Below are 19983 nucleotides of genomic sequence, written 5' to 3'. Positions count from 1 at the left end.
AAATTTATTTTACATATTGTTTTGGCTGTGCTAGGTCTTCATTGCTGCACAATTTTTTTTTTTTCTCTAGTTGTGGCAAGTGGGGGCTGCTCTATAGTTGTGGTATGCCGGCTTTTTGCAGTGGCTTCTCTTGTTGCAGAGCACAGACTCTAGGGCACTCAAGCTTCAGTAGTTGCGGCTCCCAGGCTCTAAATCACAGGTTCAGTAGTTGTGGTGCATGGGCTTAGTTGCTCTGCAGCATGTGGATCTTCCCCGATCAGGGCTCAAACCCATGTCTCCTGCATTGGCAGGCAGATTTTTTACCTCTGAGCCACCAGGGAAGCCCTGCTATTGACTTTTGCACATGGATATAAGCAGGACACATTTACCAACAACTCACCTTTACAGTTTTTGTCCAGCTACTACTTAGATAGGACTTGTGTACATGATATTACTTTGCTGCTTTTATTGAATTCACAAAGTGCTGCCTTGTAATAAATTTGCAAACCTTATGGATTCTCTGGTGGTCCAGTGGCTAGGACTCCACACTTCTAATGCAGGGGGGCCCAGGTTCTGTCCCTGGTCAGGGAACTAGATCTCACATGTCACAACTGAGGGTTTGCACACCACAACTTAGAGTTCACATGCAGCAACTAAAGACTGAAGATCCTGCATGCCTCAACTAGGACCTGGTGCAGTCAAATAAATAAACAAATAAATATTAAAGAATTTGCAAACCCTAAATATTAACCTTATAGAATAGGGTTAATTTTTTTCACATACTGCCAAAAACATGTGGAAAGAATTGTTCCACTTCATGTATAGTTTTTAAGATACAATTTATCAAATTGATAAATCTTTTAAAATAATAAATTGTGTTTCTGAGGCGTCAAGGAAACAAATGCTCTCTGAACTGTTATGGGATAGTAAATGTTGAAACCTTTCCAGAAGGACTCTGAGCAATACTTAAGATGTTAGAATTCTGCCTGCTCTCCATTAGGAAATTCCATTAGGAATTTGTCCTGTGTGTAAAGTTGTAGTTGCAGAGATACCCACGACAACACTATTGCAATAGTAAAAGATTAGGAGTGTGTGTGTGTATAAAACAATAGAGAATATGTTGCAAAAGTGATGGCAAATAAATAGAATGTTAACCAGTAAAAATTAAATTGCAGGATATTTAATCACTTAAAAAACTAGAGTATTAACTATTTTTAAGGGTTATAAAGTAGTATATTTGGTATTCACCCATTTGTATAAAGAGTAATATATTTAAGAAAGACATAGGATGGACTAGGATGTTTTTCTCATTTGTACTTATCTACTGCTGAATTTTCAGTAATAACTAGATTACAATTAAAATTTTGGAGTCAATTTTATGCCAGTATTTACAGAGTTTTTGATACAGCCTTAAGTAGTTAAAAAAGAAAGCAGAACAACACATTGTATATCAGACCAGACCTATACATGGTGATTACTTGTTAACCACCCTCTGTGAAAGAGCAGAGATGGCATGTGTTTTGCTCACAGCTGCATCCTCAGTGCTGAGGACTGCACTCTCGTAGGCTATTAGTAAAGGAGAGTGAACGAACCGGTCCACTGACCCTGGCATTGTGGGTCTCTAACAAAGCCCACTTCCCCTGCTGCATTTCAGAGCCATCGAGAAGCTAAGCGGGCATCAGTTTGAGAACTACTCCTTCAAGATTTCCTACATCCCGGATGAAGAGGTGAGCTCCCCTTCGCCCCCTCAGCGAGCCCAGCGTGGGGACCACTCTTCCCGGGAGCAAGGCCATGCCCCTGGGGGCTCTTCTCAGGCCAGACAGATTGAATTCCCGCTGCGGATCCTGGTCCCCACCCAGTTTGTTGGTGCCATCATCGGAAAGGAGGGCTTGACCATAAAGAACATCACTAAGCAGACTCAGTCCCGGTACGTGCCTCCGGGGCTTCCTTTGCTTCCTTCTGAGGGGTCCCCTGAGTGCTGGCGGGTCCCGGCCATTCCCAGGTTGCTATTGCTTGCATCAGCAGTGGGGGGCTGTGCTGGATGGGACAGTGGCGTCTTTAAACAGAACTACTAACAGACTAACACAGAACCCAGGGGCCTTCGTGAGCTTTCATGCCAATGTCCTAAAGGTCATACCTGAAATACTAATAATTCATAAAAAAGGTACTAATGACCTCACAGTCACGAATTATTCTCCTAAGCTCTCTGATGCCTGTGAATACATCTACATATTTTTAAAACAACAGAGGTATGGGGCTGAACTTTATGGGATCCTAGAACCCACTTACCTTAGCTCTTGCCTCCTCTCCTGAGTCAGAGCCCAGGGTGATAGTCATTCTTTGAGACCACCTAGGGAGTCTCACAAACAGCTTCATAAAGGCAACGGGTGAGTCACTGTTACATTGAGCAAGAAATAAAGTACATTATTAGCCTTATGTTTAGTTTTCTGTCTGCTTAAGGAGACTGACTCTATAGTAGGAGTTGTAGTGGATAAAGTAACTCGTGAGGTTGTTGATTTTTGTATGTTCCTAAGACCACAGCATGATAAAATGAACAAAGCACAGGACTTGAAAACAAAGACCCTTGTTCAAGTTTTCCCACTAAACAGCTATATAAGCTTAGAAAAAAATTTAAGCTTTCTGAGCATCAACAGCTTCTTCTAAAATCTAGGAGTAGTGTGAGAATTTGGACAGTCAGATTGAATGAAATAATTATTGTGAAAGCACTTAAATTACAAAGCACCAAATTACAAGTATTAGTTATTTACGTTCCTAATGCATTTTTCTCAGGTCATTGAGGATTTTATAACCTGAAAGAGAAAAAACTGTTTTCTTCAAAGTATCTGAGTTATTTCCAGAAAATGTACAATTACATGAATCCCAGGGTTTATAATCATAGGAGTGAAGTGATAAGATAGTAGTCAGAGGAAGTGCTATGTGATGTTTCTTTTGTTTTAAAATCAGTCCTCTTTTATCCCTGTAAGTCTACTTCCCTGAGAAAGTGATTTTAATTCGTATGTCTTTTTGTTCCAAATATTATTTGAAGTGGCTTTATACATGTGGCAAGTTTAAATAGAAGTGAAGTTAATTCTCAAAGTGTGTGCCTACTTTTTTAGAAATAGGCCCCAAACTTGGATTTGGGCTTTCTAACAACCAAAGTACAAAGGGATACAATCAATTATGTGATTTTGAAAGTTAACAAAAACAAGTAGAGCCACAACTACCCAAAGAAGTCTGATAAAGTCATCAAGCTTTGGAACCATTAGTTTTAAGAGTCTGGAAGAAGGCAGGCTGCCAGTGGCAAGGAAACCAAAAACTTAGGCAGAGAAAGGGCATGCCTCTGTTTTCTATCCACACTCAGATATATAAAGCTTGCTTGCATTTGGTGTTTAGAGTTGGATTAACATATGGCTTTTAAAAGCTGCAATCAGTTCAGAGACTGGCACTGTGCCAATGTGCAGTATTATCCTGCTCACTTTTAAGATCATTTGAAAGACTACACAAAATACTTCATTTACCAAACTGGCTTCATTACCACATTGGCTTGGTGCCTTTGTCCAATAGCACTCCTGTAAGAACTATTTCTTTCTAAGCGGAGCTGTGAAGAATTCAGGTTTGGCCCAAGACCTTCTGCACTGCTTGCTGCCTTCTTGGAGAATGGCATTGGTTGCAAACGTGCTAATGACACTTATTGTCTGTCTGTGTCCTTGCTGTACATTGGCCAGTGCAACACTTTCTTGGACTAGGATCCAGTGCCAGATGACGTTGTGCTATGGCTCCTGATTCTTTTCCTGCAGGGTAGACATCCATAGAAAGGAGAACTCCGGGGCCGCAGAGAAGCCTGTCACCATCCATGCCACCCCAGAGGGAACCTCTGAAGCATGCCGCATGATTCTTGAAATCATGCAGAAAGAGGCTGATGAGACCAAACTGTAAGTTTGCATGCAATGCACAGACCACTTAACAGAAAAGAAGATTAGGTTCTCATTCATTTAGCCCAGGAAAGTTTTCAAAGACCTGTAAATCTATTTGTTAGTTAAAGGGAGCAGGGGAAGGATTAATTTTCAGGTATTTGTTCCAGAGGGACTACAATGGGAAGTAGATCTTTTATGTTTACAATGTGGCTGTTTCTCTACTTGGTGATCCTAATGCTTCCATCACTCACTGGCAATAATTATTGATGGGAACATAACCATGTTGTCCAATGCGTGTGCTAATGGAAATGTTCTGTATTTACACTGTTCACTATAATAACCACTAGCCAAGTGTTGCTGTTGAGTGCTTGAAATGTGACAAGTGCAGTAGAGGTACTGAATATTTTAACTTGATCCATTCAGATTTAAGTAGTCACATGTATGGCTGGTGGCCATCATATTGGATGGGGCAGATTCAGAAAGTACATTTGCATCAAAACCATCAAAAGGGTTTTTCTCCTAAGCCTCTTGGACTCTTAAGCTTGGATTATGTTTCCTTAAATAGTAGAAACTGGTATCTGCTGCTAAGTCACTTCAGTCGTGTCCAACTCTGTGCGACCCCATAGATGGCAGCCCACCAGGCTCCACCATCCCTGGGATTCTCCAGGCAAGAATACTGGAATGGGTTGCCAGTTCCTTCTCCAGTGCATGAAAGGGAAAAGTGAAAGTAAAGTCGCTCAGTCGTGTCCGACTCTTAGTGACCCCATGGACTATAGCCTATCAGGCTCCTCCATCCATGGGATTTTCCAGGCAAGACTACTGGAGTGGGGTGCCATTGCCTTCTCCGAGAAACTGGTATCTGAGTGGCTATTTTATTCTTCTTTTTTCTTGTATCTCCTCTTGTCCATTTCTTTCACAAAATATTGCTTAGGATTCCTGTTGTACCAATCTGAATGACAAATACAATTCATTGTAACTTGTATAATTTAGTAATACAAATTTATTAATTTGTATTATAAACAAATTAATGGTAATAGAATAGATAATATAATAAAAAAGGCTCTATGTAAGTCTGGCAAAATCCACTTATAGGCATGTATTGTGGCAGCTTTATAAAGAAGCAGTGAGGGATGAATTGAATATAAAACTAATTTATATTCAAACAGTGTCAAAGAATAGTGTTCCAAAACCAAGGAGATGAGAGTAGTTCTTAAAAGAAAAACATTGCAAATTCTTAGGCTTCATGAGGAACTCTAACACTTTACTTATGATTTACTTACTATTTGGGACTTTTGGAATCCCCCAAGTGCTGTGACTTAATTTAAAGAAGCCCCTGTCTTATCCAAGTTACTGAAAACTTTATTAATGTTACCTTCCTTGGTCCTTTGAATTAGGTGTCATCATCTTACAATATTTTAAAGAATCAATAAGACTGCTGTATAAATTGGATTTTTAAAGTATTTATGTAGAGCCAAGATAGAGTTTGAATATCTTTGAAATATGATTTTTTTTAATGAGGCACCATGCTGAGCACTGTGCTAGGGGCTGAGGCTACAATTCTGACAAGATCCAGTTCCTTTTTTTATCCAGTGTGAGACATCTGCTAAACAAACAATTACACCAGTAAGTAATTAAGCATAGCTATGATAAGTGCTACAGTGGAAAACAACTGCAGGTAACTGGAGGCCCTAATCAAGGCTTTAGAGAGATAGAAAGAGATTTAGGGATTTCAGAGAAGGCCTTCCTGTGTAAGTGACATTTCAGCTGAGCCCTGAGGAAGATGAGTAGGAGGTGGAGGGTGGAGGCGAAGAAGGATCCTAAACTTTCCCTTTATTCATTTATGTGCATGTTCGGTCTTGTCTGATTCTTTGCAACCCCATGGACTGTAGCCTGCCAGCCTCCTCTCTGTTCATGGAATTTTTCCAGCAGGCATACTGGAGTAGGTGGCCATTTCTTCCTCCAGAGGATCTGCCTGACCCAGAGATTGAACCTACATCTCCTGAATTGCAGCCAGATTCTTTACCACTTAGTCATTCATTTACCAGATATTTATTGAGCACATACTATGTGCCAGGTACTATTTTGTGTGCCAGTGAACAAAGCTGACAAAAAATCCTGCCCTCTGTAAGTCACATTCTAATGGAGCTTCTTCAAGCATCCCTTTATTTTGAGGCTGTTGTAGTGCATCTGTTAGATGCTTTTGGTCTCAAGTAACAGAAAATGTAACAAATGGCTTAAGTAATAAGAAACACTTTTGATGTCACATAATTAGAAGTCCTTACTATGTGAGAATGACCACAGGGTCCGTTGAATCATAGACTCACGGGCCGATGACTTTTCTTTCTGTTTTACTTTCTTCAGTGTATCTGATACGCCTTTTCTTTTACCAGTTGAGGTGATCATGTGGGTTTTGTCCTTCATTCTGTTAATATAGTATATTATATTAATTTTTGTATGTTGAACCATCTTTTCATTTCAACTTAAAAGATTCCCTTTAGCATTTCTGGTAGAACTGGTCTAGGAGTAATGAACTCCTTCGACTTTTGTTTATCTGGAAAAGTCTTAATTTTCCTATCACTTTCAAAGACAGTTTTGCTAGATACAGTATTCTTGGTTGATAATTTTTTCTTTCTGTGCTTTGAGTATGTCATCCCATTCCCTTCTGTCCTGCAGATTTCTGCTTAGAAATCCATCTATAACCTTATGGAAACTTTCTTGTATGTTACTAATCACTTTTCTCTTGCTGCTTTCAAGATTTTCTCTGAGTTTAGACACCTGAGTTATAATGTGTCTCAGTGTGATTCTCTTTTAGTTTATCCCAGGTGAATGTTCTTGGAGCTTCTTAAATCTGTATGTCCATTTCTTTTTTCAGATTTGGAAAGTTTTCTGCCTATTTTCTTTGAATAAGCTCTCTTGTCTCTCTCTCTATCCTTCTGTGATTCCAATGACATGTTTCTTGATCAATTTGATAGTGTTCCATAAGTCCATTATCCTGTCTCTACTTTTTTTAAAGTTCTTTTTTCTCCTTTTACTTGATGATTTCACATGACTGATATTCAAGTTTTCTGAGTCTGTCTTCTGCCTGATCATATCTGCTTTTGAATCCCTTTAATGAATATTTAAGTTATATTTTTCAGCTCTATTATTTCTGTTGGGTTGTTTTTTAATAGTTTCTTTTTCTTTGTTGATATTCTCACTTTGTTCACACATCACCTTCCTGATTTCATTTAGTTGTTTGTGTTCTCATTTAGGTCATTGAGCATCTGTATGATCATGATTTTAAAGTCTGTCAAGTAGCTCATAGATCTACATTTCTTTAGGGTCAGTTTTTGGAGTTTTATTTTGATCCTTTGATTAGGCCATGTTTCTGTTTCTTTCTATGGCTTATAATTTTTTTGCTGGAATTTTGGCATCAGAGAAAGCAATCACCTCTCAGAATCTTGGCACACTGGCTTTGTTCAGGGGAAGACCTTCACTAATCAGCCTGGCTGGAGGTTTTAGGACCCCTCAAACCATTTCTGATTTCTTTCTCCTCCTGGCTTCTGACTGTGGAACTGCAGCTCTAACACACTATACACCTCTGTTTTCAGCAGCTTCCAGACTCGGGCACCAGGCTTGGCAGCTCCCTAAGTTAGGAGAGACAGAAACCTATCTCTCAGGCAGCCCCTGGGCAAGCCAGAATGTTGGACTCATTGTCCAGTCCTTTGTTTCTGTCCCAGGGGAGGGGCCTTGGTATGGAGGATTTCCTCCCAGTTTCCCCTTGCTGTGTTGTATAGGGGGAGGAGCATGAAAGGCATGCCAAATGCCACAAAACTTCTTACTCTTTTTGCTAGAATCCCTTTTCAGTTTTATAAAAGCCTGGGTGGTATAGCTTCTCCCCTGATCTCTAGAGTTCTCAGAGAAAGATTTTAGCCTATCTTTTGTTGTCAACTTGGTGTCTCTGTAGGGATAGGAGAGCCTGTAGTTCCTAGTCTGCCACCTGATTGATGTCATTATCCCTTGCGCTTTTTATAAGAGCAAGGAAAACCTTCCTAAAGCCACCCTACAGACCTCTTCTGATACCTCATTGGCCAGTCTCTCTCATGGACCCATTTCCAACCAGTCACAACAAGGGAGTAAAATTAACATGATTTGGCTTGTGTTAATCAGAATTCATGCACTAGAGTTAGTGAGAAACCCAGCTTCTCCTAAAGCCCGTGGCCACTTGGTAGCTGAACAAAAACAGCTTCTATTTGTAAGAAATAAGAAGGGTTTTAGCTCTTAATCCCATGGACAGAAAACCTGGCGGGCTACAGTCTATGGGGTTGCAAAAGAGTTGGACGTGACTTAGCTACTAAACAACAACAGTAGCTCTTAAGTCAACCATTGTGTTCACCTTAAATGTCAAATTGTTGCTTGTCTGTTTTAGAGCTGAAGAGATTCCTCTGAAGATCTTGGCCCACAATGGCTTGGTTGGAAGACTGATTGGAAAAGAAGGCAGAAATTTGAAGAAAATTGAGCATGAGACAGGGACCAAGATAACAATCTCATCGTAAGCCATTTGTTCCAATTAATTGTGCCCTGTAATGGAGAATGTGAGCATTTTGATATGTCCAGCTCGTTCATCTACTTTTCCTTATAATGGGAATGTAATCATAAGATAATCATATAATTATCTTCAGCACTGTCAAAACAAATGCAGAAGTAGTTCCCAGTCAAACCTTCTCTACTGATACCATCTAAGTCGCTGCAAAGATTTGAGATAAGATGGCAGATGTTCTGTGCCACAGTGTGCGGTGAGGGTATCCATCTTTTCCCCGCCTCTTCCACCAAGACTTGAGTGTGACCCTTCTGGGATTTAATTTTTCCTTTTGAAAAAAGGAAATTTTTCTCTTTTTCCTGGTGGCCAGCTTGCAGGATTTGAGCATATACAACCCTGAAAGAACCATCACTGTGAAGGGCACAGTTGAGGCCTGTGCCAATGCCGAAATAGAGATTATGAAGAAGCTACGTGAGGCCTTTGAGAATGATATGCTGGCTGTTAATGTAAGTGCTGACTGCTTTCTTCTCCACTGGTTTTCACTTGTGTTGTCAGGGAGGACCCAAGCCTCTCTAAGAATAACTGTCATCTGGAAAGTGAGGAAGCACTTTAGAATAGGAGTGCAGAGGTACGCCTTTCTTCTTGGGGGCAAGGGCATTAGAATAATCAGGAGATGAACTAGTAAAATATGCTAAGTACACTTGACAAGATAGTGTGAAGTCATTAAAATAACAGCTTGGAAGATTTTTAAATCAGAAATTGCTTATGTTATATTGTTAATTAAGAAAAGAATATATTAATATAAAAGTATATATAACTAGGGTTTTAATTATGTAAAAGAAATACGAGTCAAAATGACTAGAAGGCTGCATATAAAAATCAAGACAGCTGTTATGTTAGAAAAGTGAGATTTTTTCCCCCTACTTTCCAATTTTAAAAAAACTTCTAATTTTCATCTCTCACTGATCTGTCCTTTCAGATTGTCCAATAAATGTTGTCATCCACCTCAACTCTAATAATTCTAGCAGACTGATTTGGGTTTGTCCTTCCTGTTATTACTACCTGGTTCCAACTTTATAATGGGGAGACACCATCCTGAAATTCATTCAGAAATCTTAAAAATATTTGTCCATTTAATCAAAAGCACAAACTCAGCTCAGAGGAGTAAATGTTTTCATTTTTTTATGATAATGATTTTTTTAACATATACAAAACAGGAAAGGATACTATGATAAGCTCTCGTATGTCCATAATCTAGCTTCAGCAGTTATCCGTTCATGGCCTGTTTTGCTTCATTTGAACCTTCATCCACGTCCCCACTCCCACTTGGATGACTTGGAAGAAAATCTCAGACTTTGTAACATTTCACAGAGGACTAAATGTTGAGAAAGAACTAGGCGGGTGAAACACAGCCCCAGTTCCCTCACTGCAGCACTTGCCATAGGACCTTCTTACTCAGGTCAGTACTCCCTTCCCACCTCACCCCAAGTCCCACCTTAGCGGCCCACATGATAATTACGGGACATGGTGAACATGGTGAGGAGAAGACTGCAGTGTGACCTTCCCTCCACCCCATCTGTGTGTACTTGTCTGTCAAAGTATCATTTCACGGATCTCATTTTCTTCTTCGGGGATCTTGATACCTTATGATAAACTCTTCCTGCGAACACCCGGAAATGCTGCAAACGCTCTGGGTGTTCCAAACATCTTCCCCTGAGCGTGTGCATCACTTAGGTTCATTCATGTCTGTGCTGAAGTCATGCACTGATAGGTGAATAACAAAATTACTAGATCTCACACATGAGCGGGATAAAGGCTAAGATCCTAACTCTCCTGTTCCAGACATTCTAAAAGAAGGCAAGTTACTGGGTGACCCTAGAGCCACAGATGAGCAAAGAGAAAATGTTAGAGATTTGCTCGGTGGTCGGGGAGGCAGTGGTAGGACACGTTGGTTACAGGCCAGGGTGGGAGATACACCATACCTCTGCCTCTGAAGGGCAGCCTATGTGAGCATCCCCGTGTTTAAATGTGAAATAAGCAAGTGAGATGATCACGAAACTGGCAGCTAAATGGTAAACAAGCCAAAGTTGTGGACCATTCCAAACATGGATAAGAGTTTACACGTGTGGTATCTTAATGAGGGGTCTGATCTTTCCCTGGATAGAGTTAGGGAGAACTATTCAGCCAACATGTTTTAATCATATTCATTCAGCAAATATTTATTGAGTACTTACTATGTACCAGGCACTGAGCTCACAGCACTAAACAAGACAGTTTCTGTCCATGAGGAAATTGTCGTCTGAAAGGCAGAGAGGCAGCTATACAGGCGTGATGCCTGCTGTTTAAGGGGAACATGAGTGTGTTACGAGAGCACAGAAAGGGCACCTGAGCTGAGGCCTTTGGGATGAAAGAAGGTTCCTTGAGGAGGGGACACCTAAGCTCAGGTGAAACCCACATGATGAGTAGGATGTAGCCAGGCGAGGATGGAGACAAGCAACAGTTCTCACAAAGCAGACAGTGTGTGCAGGGAATCTAGAGGAGAGAGAGGAGCAGGACTGGGCAGGGTGGGAGTGAAGGTTAGCAGGAGAGGCTGGCAAGGTAGCCTGGTTCCCAGGAAGAGCCTCATTGCTGTGTTAAGATGTGTAGACACTCAAAGCAGCAGAGAAGCTTTAAAAGGAGCGCCACGGTCAGGCTGAGGTTTGGAGAGCCCTTCCCAGCAGCAGGGTGAGAAAGAGGTCCACGGGGCCTGGGTGAGCTGAGTAGGAGACACTGATGCCATCCAGACAAGAGATGGAGGTTGACCCAGGCAAGCTGGGCCTCTCTGGTCTCCTCCCCTCAACTTTTTCTCCATTTTTATTCCCAGCAACAAGCCAATCTGATCCCGGGGTTGAACCTCAGCGCACTTGGCATCTTTTCAACAGGACTTTCCGTGCTGCCTCCGCCAGCAGGGCCCCGAGGAGCTCCCCCCGCTCCCCCCTACCACCCTTTCGCTGTAAGTAGCTCAGCTTTCAGGGGTTTGCTCATGCTCCTCCAGGCAGCGGCATTTCTCTGCTGTGTTGAATCAGAGCCAAAGCTTTCATTTGGAGGCTGTACTCATAAGGGCTGAATTCAACAGTTCTTAGGACTTCTTCCTAATGGACAGATTAAAACTATCCTCTAAATATGTGCTCTTAAACATAGTATATATCATATCTGGGAAAGAAGGAGACTGCTAACAAATTCATTAGCTAGAAGCCTGTTCAATGTAAAAAAGGATTGTCAGCGCAAATAAGAACCTTCATGAGTGTTGTTCACTTACTAAAATATATTTTCGTACCTAGATGACTCACGTATAAAATTCTAACCTGGGTCTACGATTCAAGTGCATTATATTTTATTAATAGTTTTTTATAAGAAAATAGCACACACAGTGTTTATTCCTAGACACTTAGCACAATGCCTGGCATTTAGTAGATTCTCAGTAAGTATTTATTGTTTGAATCATAATTAATAGCAGAAGAAGAAACATGACCTTTATGTGTTTTCTACTTGTCCACATCCACAAGCATCATTCAAAATCAACAACCAAATTAGGGCTCAGGATACTTGACAGCTTTTTTTTTTTTTTTAATTCATTCCTAGTTCTCCACATATACTACTTACTTTTTAAGAAAACTAATTGTCTCCCAGTGTTCATACTGTTTAAATGGGAAGAATCAGGTTGGAGAACATTAGCTTAACCACCTCTTTCTTTTGAGAGGTGGTCTCTGGTATAGTAGGCTTCACAGTGTCAGAATTCTGAGTAACTCTTTGGGTTAGCTGTAGAGAGACAGGGTGAACTCAGTGAGCTGTTTTGCCAACAAAATACGGAAATGAACTGGCACCCACATCTTTAGTCACAAGAACATGCACATTCTGTCATCGTGTTTATATACAGCTTTTCTAAGTCATTTTAAAATCTCTCCATACCATTTCTTTAGAGTTATATACATTTTTCCTTAAACTGAAGGATAACGCCCAATATTGAGCTGTGTGTGTGTGTGTGTCTGTCTGTCTGTCTTAGTGTTAGAGGGAGCTGGGAATATGGCAGGAGGGAACTGGCAGCTGTTACAGTCATATAGGTACTCTAAGGAGGGAGAACAGCTTTGAGAAGTGTGTGTCCCCATCTTTGCTGAGATGTGAGAATGGCTGAGCACAGGACAGTGAACTGGCCTTTAGACACATGTCATTTCTTGAAAGAAAGATTATAGGTACTGCTCGATAACTTCGAAAGTCACACTACTCTGTCAACCTAAGTAACATAAATGGTGGGAGAAAAAAAGATGTAATACAGTAGAAAATTCTTCTAAAATTGATCATCTAAAAGAGAACTCAGCAAATGACAGTCTGAGGCCAGATCTAGCCCATCACTTATTTTTGTGTATATATACAACTATGAATATTTATTAAACGCATTGTCTGTCTGCTTTTCTGCTGTGATGGCAGGGTTGAGTAGATGCAGTAGAGACCCTGAGATATGCAAAGCCTAAAATATTTATTTGGCTCTGTATGGAAAAATTTGCAGATTCCTGCACTGAAAAACAAGAAGAGAACTTTTCATATGATAGCAGAATATTTTCTAAACTTGAAAATAGGTTTTGCCAGTTGGAAGGCTTCCTTTACATCCTTTACATCTGAGATTTTTTACTAAAACAGTAGAATAATGATTTTTACTAAAATAGTTTCTGTTCTCTATGAAACAGATTTTAAATAAAATATTTCCAAGTTAAAAGCCATGTAGTTCTGATCTTGAGCCCTTGGATCAAGATTAGATTCTAATCTTAAGCACACAGTTGCCCCAACTCTGCAATAGTACAGCTCCTGTAGACCTCTCTCTCTGACAGCTACAGAAGACAGGGAGGGCAGAGAGGTGGCCATCGCTACCCATCTGTGCAGGGTCTAGACCCTGAACTGGAGGCTTGAGGGCTTCCCAGGTGGACCCAGGCCTCCTGAGAAGGACAGGGTAGGGTGGAGCGGTGGGGATCCTTCAAATACTTATAAAATATTACTGCTTTCCTGTCACTTAGACATTCAAATTTCAAGGAATTAGGGTATTTCTTGGTTGCTTTTATACATCACAAACCTCTAGTGCTTTTGCTCTCAACATCCAAAGATCAGGAGATATGTGCACCTCCTTATAGGAGGCTCAGACATGCATGAATTGGGGTACCAATGCTGGAAGCTTTTGATGTATGCGTGTGTATATGAAAATTACAATTTTTATCATTTTCTGGTTATAAGAGTAATACATGCATAGTATTTAAGAAGCAAATGGTACAAGTGTAAGTTTTTTCTTAATCTAGAAATAACTAGTGTTTCTATTTATTTGTGTGTAGGTATATATACAATGTATATATACATATATATTAAGTATATAGAGGATATATATTCCAAATTTTCACTCTACAATGGAAATTCTTGTATATATATCACGATTCTTTTATCCAGTTATTTTCTCAGAATAAATTCCTAGAAATAGAATTGCTGAGCCAAAGAATGTAAAAGTATATAAAAATATAAATGTTGATATTTTGATATTTATTAGCATATAAATTTTGATACATAAAGAATGTACTACTCTTCCTTCTTATCTAATATGTGACACAGAGGCTTTTTTTTCCTTCTATACTCTCACTACCAATGTAATTATTCCTTGCAATCTGGCACTTTCTTAATAATTTTTTTTATTTGTTTATTTTTGGCTGTGCTGGGTCTTCGTTGCTGTGTGGGCTTCTCATTGTGGTGGCTTCTTTTGTTTCAGAGCAGTCTCTGGGGCACACGGGCTTCAGTACTTGGAGCACATGGGCTCAGTAGTTGCAGCTTCCAGGCTCCAGAGCTCAGGCTCAATAGTTGTGGCGCACAGGCCTAGTTGCTCTACGACGTGTGGGATCTTCTGGATCAGGGATCTAACCTGTGTCTCCTGCACTGGGAGGCAGATTCTTCACCACTGAGCCACCAAGGAAGCCCTGCAATCTGACCCTTTAAAAGATACTATTATGAGTATCTTTTACTCATAATAAGCATTTTGGGGCTTATTAGACATTTTTCTCCCTCTCTAATTAATTGTCTTTTTGTATCCCTTGCGTATCATTCTGTGGAGAGGCAGTATAGATTCTGGAGTCAGACAACCTGTGTTTGAATCTCTGCACTATATCACTTGTTATTTTTAACAAACTTGGGCAAGAGACTTAGCCTCTTTGCATTTCCATGTCCTTCTCTGTTTCATGAAATTGTTGTGAAGGTAATGAAATAAGTAAAAACCTGTACACAGTAATTGCTATATAAATCTTAGCTGCTATTGTCATTTCCCCCCATCTTTTTCTTAATCATTTGTAACAGCTAATTACATATTAAGGCTGTTAACCATTTGTCATGTTGTAAATATCTTCCACCAGCTTGTCATTTCTCTTTGCTTTATTTGTGGTGTCTTGTGCCATAGTAATTTAAAACAGGTTTTTTTTGAACAAGTGAACTACTATATGAAGTAAATCGTAAATGTTTCCCTTTAGCCTTCCTTCTCTTACCCAAATTTTACCCAACTACCACTCCCCAGAAGTATAGTATTGTTATGTTTTAAAATGTTTTATGAGCATATATATAATCATTTTATTCAAAAACAAATGTAATCATGCCACATATAGTGAATTACTGTTGTTTTATTTTTCACTTATTATGAGCATCTTTCCATATCTAGAGTTAATTCTCTTTAATGGCTTTTTAATTCCATTGTATGAAATTACTATAATTTTTCTACTGAGCATGCTGTTTTTTGACATCTGGGTTTTCTCTAGGCTTTCTCTGCTACTAGTAGTGTCAAAATGAATGTCCTTAAACATAAGAGTGTGAGCAGATCTAGAAGTAAATTCTAAGACTGCAATTATTACATCAAAAGGGAATGCGTTTTTCTTTTTTTTTTTTTTTGAGTTTAGTAAATTTTTATTAATTTGAAAATTTGAAGGATTTGTAAATTTTTCTTTTACATTTTGTTGTTTTGGGTTTTCTTGGCTGTGCAGCTTGCAAGGGATCTTAGTTCCCTGATCAGGGATCAAACCCACACTCTCTGCTGTGAAAGCTTAAGGTCTTAACCCCGGAACTGCCAGGGAATTCCCTCTTTTCGTCTTTTTTGATAAGCTCTAAAACGTCCTTTTTTTTTAACTGATGCTTTTGAACTGTGGTGTTGGAGAAGACTCTTGAGAGTACCCTGGACTGCAAGGAGATGCGTTTTTCTTTTTAATTTTCACGTTTTCCTTCAACAGAATTAATGCAGAAATTTTAAGAATTAAGATGGTTAGATCAGTGTTGTTTTCCTTCATGGACTTCTGGCCTTTGATGTTATGCTAAGAAAAAGCTGCCTGCTATCTGAGAGTATAAAATATCCTCCCAGGTTTTCTTACAGTCATTTTTAGTTCTTGGTTTGGAGGGATTGTTGCTTATAATTCATAGGCAGTTTATCTTAACTTGTACGTTGAGCTAGGGATCCAATGTTATTTTTTTCCAATACATCATTCAGTTTGAAATGTCAGCTTTGTTGTTTGCCAGATTCCCCCTGAATCTTATTCCTGGGCTCTATTCTGTTCCATTCATCTTTTTGTCTACACCACAGTTGCTATAGTTTTATACTATCTTTGACAGTGTCAACACCAGGGTTATTTTTTTCCTCAAAAGATTGAATTGAAAGGATAGTCAACTTATACTATACTTGGGAAAATTGAGAATATATAGGAATTTTCTGTCCTTTGAAGATTTAATGCAATCCATCCATAAAACTTCTGGGCCTAGCACTTTTGTTTGAAGAAAGATCATTTATAACCTTTTCAGTTTCTTATAAGTTTCTGACTGGTTTTGTTGATTCATATTCTCCTATAAAAGTATTCATCTCTCTTTTCATACTTAGTGACACAAAGTTGTACAAAGCCATCTATTGCCTTTTAAAGCTTCAAACTTGTAAATATCTCTTTTCATTCCTAACGTCATATACTGTGTTTTCTCTTTCCTTAATCAAATTTATTACGGAGTTTTCTTATAATTTTTTAGTAGTTAAGGGTTCCCTTTTTGTTATCTTACAATAGTTTCCTGTACTGTCCTCTCAAAGAATGTTATTGGAACAGTTTTGGTTTTTGTGGTCTTGCTCATGCATGATCAGATTTTGGAAACCATGGATCTTGGAAAGATATACGTTCTCTAATGGACGAAAAGTTGTGTTTGTGGCTGTAAAATCAAGCTTTTAATTGATGACTTGTATCCTGTATATAATTATTTTTTATCTTATGACTTATTACATTTTGAGAGCAATTTACTGTTCCCACGATGATTATGACTTTTTCTTTATTTCTAATAGATATTTGTTTAATGTATTTTTATAATTATATTACTCTAGTAATATACTTTAGTCCAAATTATTAAGTTTTCTTTCTTAGTACACAATCTCGTAATTCAGAGTTATTTAGAATTAGCTAACTTTTACTGGTCTCTGCTCACTGTAGATGGTCTCTTGTGTTCCATATCTTCTCATTTCTCGAGTTATTTGTTTTTGTTTCTTTTTCTGGAGGACTTCCTTAAATAACTTTTTTTCAGGAATAGCACATAAGTAGTATAATTTCTAAGCCTTTGTATATCTGAAAATGCCTTTTTTGCCCTTCACACATGAATGAAAGTTCAACTGTATGGTTAGAGATTCTAGGGTCATAGTTCCTTTAGAACTCTTTAAGCAATACTTGTAGCATTTTGCTTTTCAGATAAGTTGCTGCCAGTGAGATTCTTTCTTTAGTAAGAAACTTTATTTTTTTTCATTTGCCTGTAAGTTTTTTCCTTTTTGTAGCATTTCACCTTCACCCTGGGAAATCTGAAATGTGAGTCAGCCCTTCAGTCTGACTCTACAGGTTTTTCATTGGTTCAGGAAACCTTCTGGATCTGTAATTAATTTTAGTACGTTTCTCTTTCCTCCCCTCTGTTTTTTCCTTCTGGAGTTTACACTTTCTGGAGAGAGAGTAATCCTTTCACTCTACTTGTCATGTCTTTCTGAGTCCCTCCTTTTGTTTTGTGTGAGTTAACCTCCTTGTGCACTGACTGCCTTTTCAAGAGTGTCCATGCTGCTATGTACATGAGTTCTATTGAGTTTTTTTACTCTGCTAGTTTTTAATTTCTAAGATTGATCTAGTTCTCTGATTGTCTTTCCTTATAGCAGTCTACTCACATATTAAAGCACTGCCCTCTTGCATCTCACTGAGAAATCAAAGCAGACTTTTTTAAAAAGTTCTCCCTCTTTGCTGAATTAATTTACCCAGGTCATGTGCTTGCCTTGCTTAGCTTTGCTTCCCTTTTTCATGCTGCTGGTTCTCTGTATATGTCCAGTGAGTTTTAATTGTTCATTCATGTACTTAAACTCAGCAAAAGGCATATTAGAATCCTTTGGGCAGCCTTATCATAACATACACCATGGGTCCCACCTATGAACCAGTGAATTTGGAATGTTCCATGTGAGGGCAGCATTGGAAAGATCTAGAGACACAGAGTCAGACAGAGATCTGTGCTCGAATCTTGGCTTCACTTCTTTCTAGCTTACCAATTTCTGGTCCCCATCAGCTCCTGAGGTGGTCCTCTGAGAGGACACAGGGCTGGTGGGCAGGGGCTGGAAGGAGGCACTGGACAAGCCGGGGTAGCATGTGTACCTTCTGAACCTTGAGCAGCTCTACCCATGACCCTGACCCCTCTGCCCAAGTCCATTCCCTCGCCCCACGTCTATGTCGCTGGTTCCAGGGAGGAGCACCTGCCATCTTTGACAGCACTCTGTCATCACACTAAAGCTATTTATATATCTGAAAATATTTTGTATGCCTGACCCTTGCCTCTTTACGGCCCTTCCACACCCCTCTCTCTTCCTGCTCCATGATTTCTTTATGATTCAGAATATCACCTAAATGATGCATCAAATGGTCATACCCAACAGCTTGGAACTGAGGACCCTGTAGTTCTTCTAGGAAAAGCAGGCCCAGCCTTAATTCCATTCTAAATGTTCATGAGTGTGTTGGATATATTTCTGTTATTGGTCAGTCACTAAGTCATGTCCAACTCTTTGAGACCCCATGAACTGCAGCACCCCAAGCTTCGCTGTCCTTCACTCTCTCTCAGAATTTGCTCGGACTCATGTCCATTGAGTCAGTGATGCCATCCAACCATCTCATCCTCTGCCACCCCCTTCTCCTTTTGTCTTCAGTCTCTCCCAGCATCAGGGTCTTTTCTTTTCCAATGAGTCACGTCCTCACGTCGAGTGGCCAGAGTTTGATATCTACCCCCCTGCATGGTCAAACATAGAGGAGAAGATGACACTAATTTCCCTCAAACCAAGAATTTGAAATGAACCAGTGGAAATAGTGATGCCCCCACCCTTGTGGCCTCCCTTTTTGGGGGTCTCATCTTTCAGGAGCACCTTCAGCATGACCTCTTTCCCGCCCATATCTGAAATTATAATTCTTTTGAAACATCAAAAGTAAAGTAGCTTCTCCCTCATGAAATAGCTGAGGACCTTCAAACTGAGACAGTAAGCTCACCTGCCATTTTAGAGTTAGGGTTCCATACCACCTCTCCCACTCTGGGGCCCCAGTTTGTCAGATGGCTACACCCTGCTTTCCCACTAAAGAGCACATTTATTCAGCAGGTTACTTTTTGATCATTAAGCCTAAGCACCACTTCCATTTGAAGTTGTGTCCTCCCCTGTGAGCGTGGGGGTGGACGGAATGGGAAGTGTGATAAGTGAGTACTCATTTACCAGTAGTTAAGGCCATACGGTGCCCAGTGATGGAGTCTCCATGCCTGTGACCTCATCGAGTGCAAGGTAGTGTACTTCAGGGGCATCTGTTGTCCGTAGGGTCAAACCTGCGTTCAAACCGAGGCCCACCTCTGCACGACCTCGCACTGCCTGCCTCTCCATCGTCTCATTCTGTCTCAGTTATTTTTACCATACTGGTCTCTCTTGTTTTACAAATAGGCCAAGCCTTTCCTAGCTCTGTATCTCAAAGAACTCTGTTTAGAATGTTTCCTACCTAGTGCCTTACATGAGGCTCCATATCCTCCGTGAGTCCCCACTCATAAGTTACCTCCTCCAAGAGTCTTCCCAGACCCCTCCAGGTGAAATCATCAGCCCACTACTCATCTCAACAGCTACCCCTCCTCATGTCCTCCTGTTCATTTCTTTCATATACTGCCTGCCTCCCCAGTAGAACCTAAGTTGCATGGTGGCAGTGACCCTTTTCTGTCTTAGTATCTGTGTCCCCAGCACCTAGAACAGTGCTTTTGCTCAAATATCTTATGCATGAATGAATAAACAGTTGAATGAACTCCCACAATAGTATTATAAGCTCTCAGTTCAGTTGAGTTGCTCAGTTGTGTCCGACTCTTTGCAACCCCATGAATCACAGCACGCCAGGCCTCCCTGTCCATCACTAATTCCCAGAGTTTACCCAAACCCGTGTCCATCAAGTCGGTGATGCCATCCAACCATCTCATCCTCTGTCGTCCCCTTCTCCTCCTGCCCCCAATCTTTCCCAGCACTAGGGT

The 19983-nt window shown here is 40.0% G+C and overlaps 1 protein-coding gene across 12 annotated transcripts in view; it reads left to right on the top strand.

The window, feature by feature from the left end:
* The window catches only part of IGF2BP2 (insulin like growth factor 2 mRNA binding protein 2), a 164708-nt gene that overhangs the window by 126065 nt on the left and 18660 nt on the right, over positions 1 to 19983 (top strand). For 7 of the 12 annotated variants that reach the window (XR_014077225.1, XR_014077224.1, XM_081571374.1 and 4 more), the window contains 5 exons: positions 1634 to 1906; positions 3777 to 3911; positions 8302 to 8424; positions 8783 to 8918; positions 11276 to 11404. Coding sequence is in view for 10 of the 12 variants with exons in the window: in XM_081571374.1 (XP_081427500.1) it covers positions 1634 to 1906; positions 3777 to 3911; positions 8302 to 8424; positions 8783 to 8918; positions 11276 to 11404 (796 nt within the window). In the remaining 2 variants the exon portion in view is untranslated. Of the gene's footprint in view, positions 1 to 1633; positions 1907 to 3776; positions 3912 to 8301; positions 8425 to 8782; positions 8919 to 11275; positions 11405 to 19081; positions 19085 to 19983 lie in introns of all 12 variants that reach the window. The other 5 variants (XM_081571376.1, XM_081571373.1, XM_081571377.1 and 2 more) reach the window with 4 other exon arrangements.

The sequence above is a fragment of the Giraffa tippelskirchi genome, chromosome 2 (assembly GCF_054371585.1).
Source record: "Giraffa tippelskirchi isolate mGirTip1 chromosome 2, T2T-mGirTip1v1.2.pri, whole genome shotgun sequence".
Taxonomy (NCBI): domain Eukaryota; kingdom Metazoa; phylum Chordata; class Mammalia; order Artiodactyla; family Giraffidae; genus Giraffa; species Giraffa tippelskirchi.
Note: the sequence above shows the minus strand (reverse complement) of the source record. Positions and strands in the feature narration are given on the sequence as shown.